This window comes from Papilio polytes, unplaced genomic scaffold (assembly GCF_000836215.1).
Source record: "Papilio polytes unplaced genomic scaffold, Ppol_1.0 DF823399.1, whole genome shotgun sequence".
NCBI lineage: Eukaryota > Metazoa > Arthropoda > Insecta > Lepidoptera > Papilionidae > Papilio > Papilio polytes.
In genome coordinates this window covers 3,062,102-3,069,844 of record NW_013525805.1, presented here as the reverse complement: position 1 = coordinate 3,069,844, position 7,743 = coordinate 3,062,102, and the positions used below count along the sequence as shown (strand labels likewise).

Genomic DNA, 7,743 nt, shown 5'->3' with positions numbered 1-7,743 from the left:
TTTGATTGTAGTCGTTAATTATAATTTCTTGACAGTTTGTATTCTGTCGATTTGAAATTTTACTTGTACCCAATTATCTATACATGTAATAAAATTGGAGTGTCTGTTTGTTTCAAAAGAAAAATTTCAGATTTCGAAATGGAACGAAAATCGCATTTAAAAAAATTTTGTCTGTCTGTCTGTCCGCAAACCGCGTTTGTTCCGGGTAATCTCTGAAACGGCTGAGTTAAATATTTGCATTATTTTTGTATGTATACTCGTAAATATACTCAAATACTTTCATACATGAAATTAAAATCTAAATATTATTGAACAAAATGAAGTAACCAATTTTTAAAAAAAAGATAACATCATATTTTTTTTTAATAAAGTATTTTGTATTCGGCCAATTAAGAAGCTATAAAGTTTTTTTATAATTTAAATAAAGACCTCGCTTTTTCTTATACGAAAATGTTAAAATATCTCCACTAGCTTTTATTAAAAAAAACTTTTCTTTTATTAATAGTGATAATCTTATTACTTGTATCTTCACAATATGTATTTTAAGTGTATTTATGTATTTATAAAGTAATTATTTACTTTGTTTAATGTACTAAATCTATGTATGAATCTAAAAACGAATTAAAACGCACTTTGTTATGCATTTTTCATGTTAAGATTACTTTAGCAAAAGAAACTTCTTACATATTTAATCTTCATATAAATTCTCATTGTATGTAAAATGTACATACAAATTTTTCCATCATTAAAGGCCTGTTCCACTGGCTGATTGGCTCAGATAGCTTAAAAATGACGTCACTGTCATAAAGTAACAAAATCCGATATTTCCATCACATATACACGTTGGATTGCTATCGGACAATTTACAATTTGGTGGGACAGGCCCTTGGTATTTTTGTTCACTTTTACCAAACTAATGTACTTAAAATGTCAGGTATTACCATTTCTAACTTCTGACTAGGGTTGTAACGGAACTCCGCTTCCGCATCCGCAAGTGCGGAACTTCCACAAGAAAATGATAACTCCGCAATCACATCTGCTTCCGTTATTTCTTATGCGGAGTTATAACGGTGGTTTACGTCTCTAACATTATGTTTGGATAATAAACTGTATCTTGTAATTATGTACCAATCTGTATTTTGAATTAACGTAATTTTAGTTTTTAATTCTTTTAGAAATCACAAATAATATTTTATTATTAACCTCCGCTTCTGCAGAGGCGAAGCCCTTCGCCTCCGCATCCGCTTCCATTAAAATGGCCTCCGTTACAACCCTACTTCTGACTACTTTGTGATTTTATGTTTTTACAACTACAATAATAATTATCATACAATAAAGTAATTAACTTCATGACACAGCTTACATAGATAACACTTTTTATTTCTAATATAAAACGAATTAAGTCATTGATAAAAAAGTCGAATTGATAATCCTTATTTTGAGAAGTCAAATTTAATACAGAACGTTATAACCCTTTTGAATTTTTAAATCAGATTTTACTGTGTTTTATGGGCGAAAATAGTAAAAAAATCCGAACGACATACATCGAAAAATATACTTTCATAGAGCAATATTATTGTGATACATTTTTGTTTTCCAACTTGAAGAATAACAGTTAATAGCCATGTAAATAAAAAAAAATCGATTGTTATGCAATTTATAACCCATCTATCAAATTTGAGACTAACTTGAGTAAATCTAACCTTGAGCTGCACAATGCTTAGTGTCCTCATATCGACGATAGGTACACTTAAAGCGCACACCTTTGACTAAACTATCGCACGACTATTTCGTCTCACTTTGATTCGTATGACCTTATATGGAGGTACACTAAACAGTTGAATTGGCTTCGAAACAATCGACAATCGCAAAGCCATTCTTCGATTGTTTATTCAAAGGTGTGCGCTTGATCTTAATATTGTGTTACCAGCAAGATATTTGAAAAACACTATATTATATGACTATGTCAATCGTCTCTGAAGCGGTTTCAATCATCCCAAATAGACTCCGCGAATTTAAAATCATAAAACATTTTTTAATGTATATTTTGTACTAAATGTGTGTAAATGTTTCTGAAAGATACTTAAATATTACAAATGCACGGAATAAACAGTATTCTAGTATCTAAGTTGTTTGTTAAATGGGACCAATAATTAAAAAGTAGAATTGTGTTAAAATCTACTAAGCATTTTTGTGCGCAACTGTACTTTAAACATTTTATCAGTACAAATAAATGCATTGTTATTTTCACATTTTTCCAATAAACTCTTGAATTGACTGTGTTTTTTTTCTTTATAAAATACGACCACGAACAATTTTGGCCAAAGAGTTTTTATCGACGCCCTTACCATGACTAAGACAGGTTTAAGAGTGTTCTATGAGAGTAATTTGCACTTATGGTGCCCTAGTCAGTCAACTAACAGCGTACCTTGACGGCAGCACTGGCTTTAAGAAAATTTTGACGTCAAAAGTACCAACACTCACTTCCACATTGGTACACGAGATTCGAACCCAGGAGCCGTAAATTTGAAGTGTCACCATTGAGCCATCGACGCTGTAAATACAATCTTACAACTGAATACTGGAACATTTAATTCTGTAAAAGCGTCGTAATTGATAAGACCAATTATACTCCAAATTCCATTAAAATTTTGACATCGAGCAGATTGTTAATGGCGCTTACGTAGATTGTCTGAGATTCGTTACATTTGACCAATAAGCACTTAAATATTATTTGTTACTTATTTAAATAATTGAAATATACTAGACAATGTCAAGTTCTTTTCTTTATTCTACTATACAGTGCTGTCCAAAAGAGTCAAAAACAATTAGAAAGCGTACAGTGCCGCACACACGCCACATGGGAATATATTGCATTTTAAGCCAGTTGGGTTTTTTAGCGAGTATAGTTTTATTCTCTCTGTTAGTTTTGTTCTATTTCGCTAAAATATTTGTATTTCAAATGATATATTAAAGTTGTATGTTATGAAATAGCTTAAAAATAAAATATGTAGCAAGAAATATGCTCTAAAAAATGGAGGGCTAACAAAAAAGCATTGAAAATATTATGAAATTGACTACGGTAATTGGTAATAAATGCATAGATTGACGACTTGAATATTTGAGATTTTCTAAGTGAGATCTCTTAAAAACAAGAAACTTTATGTGGCAATAAATTTTAATATAAACAAATTAGAATTTAAATAGGATTATTTCTCATGCAAAGTCACGTGTGTACATAATCAGATAAACATATACATGTCACATATAGCTTGCGAACTTGGTTACTTTATACTTCGACTAGTAAAAATATAAACAGTCGCGTAGTTATGCTAATCTGAGAACAGGGCAGGTAAAGTCATCTTCATTTGTTTACATTTTTAATGCAACGTGTAGTTTAGAGGACTTTTGCTTTAAAGCGTTTTTTTATAGCAAAGACATGCAATATAAAGGTCACTTACCATATCTACTAATATAGGTAAAAGTACCTTATTACTAAGTGTACTGTATGCTTCGGACGTCTGCCCCCGTCGGTGGCTCGGACACGACTGACTTGCTGGCATGACATCATGACACAAGTAAACAGTGTGGCCATACACTACACTAAGGTATAATATATAGCTTAGTAATAAGGTACTAATATAGTCATATTCAACATAGATTTTGTCATATTTCGTATGAATTTAACGAGGTTCAAACAAAAAGAAAACAAGCTTTAACCCTCTGGAGCATTCCACCTCTGTATTCACAACTAAGTTTGAGGCGTTTACGGTTACAGTAAAAGTAAATTTAATTAGACTTTAGTGGATAAAGCTTTTTGTGATATTAACATAAGATTCATGTCTCAAGAGACACATCGAAAACATTAAGAATTGTTTTAATGTCAAAATCATTAGAATGAATGGCCGTCACGGGAACTCATAGAAGTTATTTAACTTTTCTTTTTAATTTAATAAAATTTAATGTTTGAATCACGTTTATTATAAGAATTTCAAACAATATACCAAGCTTAATATTATGTGTTTCCGAACTTCCTATTCTCCTTTATGTAACACGATAAAAATAACCTATAAAGTTTGGAAATATCAGATGAAACTGGCAACCCTACATCAGGATTGTGTAGACCTATCTCCTTTCACACACAAGATGATAAATATCCTCCATATACGAACCCAAGGCTTAGTTAAGTTCAGTATAACATTGGAGACTTAGAAAATACTTTACTTTCAATAAATGTACTTTTTAAGACTAATTTCACTTTTGAGGTTATGTTTTTTCATCAAGCATTTATCCTGTATACATCATATTGTCAAATAATCTATTGCAAATATCAAAATAGCAATTACCTTACTATAGTAATTTTGCTTTCTTGACGTTGGCAGCAACAATAAGGTTTTTATCCAAAATATTTACTCCCTAAGTTTAATGGCGTGAAAATATATAGCCTAAAGCGTGACCTAAGTGTACGGCTTCTTATTACAAAAAGAATTATTCAAAAATATGATGATAATTGCTAACATCTTAGGCAACAAAGAAGTGTGTGTTTACGCTTTATTATAATAGTATAGAGGTATAGATTAGTCTTTAAATTCCATCAAGAAATAACATAGGAAATTCGTTGGCTCGCCTCCAACGTTGTTAGATGGGTTTATTAATGTCAGGACCTCAGCTCTCACGACCTCAATCTTTTATAATAGATATGTAGCTCGTTTTACATACTTCATCAACTACATGTTAATAAGAAAATGAAAAAACAGATACAAAAACAGTATTATATAATAAAAGTATTTGTTATTTTAACGTGGCTGTATACTACGCGAGCCTTTGTCCTAATACATGTGATGCAATTCGAAAGCCATCTGTTCCCGCTTCTTTTGACAGCTGCAACGAGACATGGCGTCGCAGCAACTTGTCGTCCGTCGAAAAGATTTATGATATTACAATCCGCAGCTGTGGTTGTCTTTCAGCGTATCAAAACTATTCAGTTTACTTTCAATATTTAATATAATTAATGGAGAATTCATTTTAATTTTAATCTTACTAATATTATAAATGCGAAAGTTCGGACGGTTGGATGGATGTTTGTTAGAGTTTGTAGCTTAAACGCCTGAACGGATTTCGATGAAATTTGGCATAGTTGTAGAGGATAGTCTGGAAAAACACATAAGTTAGTCACTTTTGTTATTTTATTAATTTCACGCGGACGGAGTCGCGAGCGAAAGCTAGTAGGTTATAAAATGAGCCGGAAATTTTAGCGAATTCAGAACTCTTGTTTATATTTAATCCATTTTCAATATTTGTAGTTAATAACTATATAATTATACATAAACCAATATTTCATTGCTTTGATTGATAAGTGTTCGTGGAATACTGTTTACGTGCAAATATTGTTCGTTGGTAATATTGCAAGTTGTTTGATGTAACTGCAACAACTTTAAGTAACTAAACTAACTTCGATATACATATTGGAAACAGTATTAGTTGCTATTGGTAAAGTATCCTCACTTTCTCAGAATCAGAGACAAATCGAGAAGGAACTTTGTTGAAGTAATTTGTTAATTCAACGACGCTGCTATCTGATTTATTAAAACAGCAAATTGTATTATTTTATACGATAGAAAAATTTAAACATCAAAATAATTATTTACATTCAACCTTTCGCTTTAAATTATTTCAAAATGTTTCCTTACAACTCGTTGCTATTATTAATTGCCAGGCGTCTATTAAACATTCATAGCAATATTTTAACGCTAATTAATTACATCCATTTTCTTCCTTTTGGCCTTTGTAATCTGTTTTATAATATATTCGTAATTTTACTGAGGGAGATAAATTAAAACACAGCTTATGAAATGTAAAAAATCATTTATTAAAGAAATAAAATAAATAAACATAGACCGTAATCAATTATTTATCAGAAAACATAGATTTTAATATTTTGTGTGTAATTAATAAATAGAACAGACTTTATTCTTAGCAAATTGTGCGTGTTCTCTTGAACATTATAAGAAAACCATCCGTTTACTTTTGCAAACGAAATATGAAGAAATTAAACGTATGGTTTTTGTACGCATTTCGAGCAGGCGCACATCTTTGACTAAACTATCGCACAATAGTTGTGCGGGTGTCAATTGTTTCGCAGCCAATTCAACTGTTTAGTTGCACAACTAAAAATCGAGTAGTGTACCTCCATATCAGCTCGAATCAAAGCGAGACTGAACAGTTGTGGTATAGTTTAGTCAAAGGTGCGCACAATTTTAATATGACAAAATAAATATAGTTTCTTTATTCACAATCAAAATTCAATTATTAAAAGTACTATTACTACTTTCATAGTTCAAAGCTAGTTGAACCTAGTCCTTACTATTGAAACTCGAAATCACAATCGAATGCAACTCGATCGAGATTTTAGAGATCGAAACATCAAAGCACATTTACAAGATAAATAATTCGAAATATAAAGTTCACATCACAAGACAACGACAATGGAATCAACATGAAGAAGTTTTACACCAATTATTTCTAATACATACAAAAAAAACTTAAAAAATATATAAAATCTTGTACCTTACAACCTTAATAGTACTTATTATTATTTTGTACCAGACTTTAGTTAATTAATCTTCAATAATATATATTCAATTATATAAAAGTAGAAAAGAAAAATCGATCCACTAGCGGTCATGCTGTAACACACATAAAAAAAACATACAGACGAATTGAGTACCTCCTTCTTTTGGGAAGTCGGTCAAAAATCGTTTGTTGCAAACAATCATTTTAATTATATGAATACCATGATTGATAATTTGAACAACAGTAGGGGAGTTACTTTTACAGAACCCTCCAACTGCCAAGAGGTACGTTTCATTATTCCGTTATTTTGGTATTGCCCAAAGATTTATAAATTGTTAAAAAAATACTGAAGATACTATTATAAACGAGTTATAAATATATTTTATTACATTAGGAATGTATTTGTGCTTGTTTCGTATATGCTATATTCATTTCCAGAGGTAGTTTTATTTGTAAATAGTAACTGTTATCTCGAAGAGGTTGAGCGATTAACCAAAAAACTAATTTTACGATTAATATTTGACTCATGGCTTATAGTTCCAGACTATATAAAATTCAGTACAGTAGAAAGAATACTCGCCTATTTAGGCGAGTCTGAAAACATTTAATAACATTAAAAAAATTACAAATATAAATTCTTTGGATTCAAGGTACATTGAGTGGAATAAATTCTGGAATGTCTATGCGTTATCTTTGACGTTTTTACTCTTTGACAACTTCTCCGCCTCTTCCACGGTGTTGGGCAAAGGCACGTTGATTGTCTCTGGCAGAGTGAACACAAGCGCGCTGGCGACTAAAGTCATACTGCCGAAGAATATCGCTGGCAGGTTGTCGTAGTATAACGCCTGATTAAAAACAATAGTGTTTTAACTTGAACAGTACATTGCCTTATGTAAAAATAGTAAAGGTTTTTGACTTAATTTAAAACACCTGGAATAATGATGAATTAGTTTCATAGTCGATTTGCATATTTTTTTACAATAAAAAATAAAGCGTTAAATTAAAGACAGTAGCATGCTCGGTTAGTGTTTTTTCAACGATGTAATACAAAATTTTGTTCTAAAAGAGCAAACAAAGGCTTTGCATCTGATTAAAAATGTTTATTCATAAGCCGCCATAAATCATAACGGTCGAGTTAGGAACACGCTTCTAAAATTACAAAAAAAAAAA

At 30.9% G+C, this 7,743-nt stretch overlaps 1 protein-coding gene across 1 annotated transcript in view; it reads right to left on the bottom strand.

The window, feature by feature from the left end:
- Nucleotides 1-7,153: 7,153 nt before the first annotated feature.
- LOC106104740 (organic cation transporter protein-like) overlaps nucleotides 7,154-7,743 on the bottom strand; it is a 5,888-nt gene continuing 5,298 nt past the window's right edge. The window contains exons 4-5 of the mRNA XM_013284871.1: nucleotides 7,280-7,418; nucleotides 7,154-7,167 (exon numbers count right to left, since the gene is read on the bottom strand). Of these exons, the coding sequence (XP_013140325.1) occupies nucleotides 7,154-7,167; nucleotides 7,280-7,418 (153 nt within the window). The remainder of the gene's footprint in view (nucleotides 7,168-7,279; nucleotides 7,419-7,743) is intronic.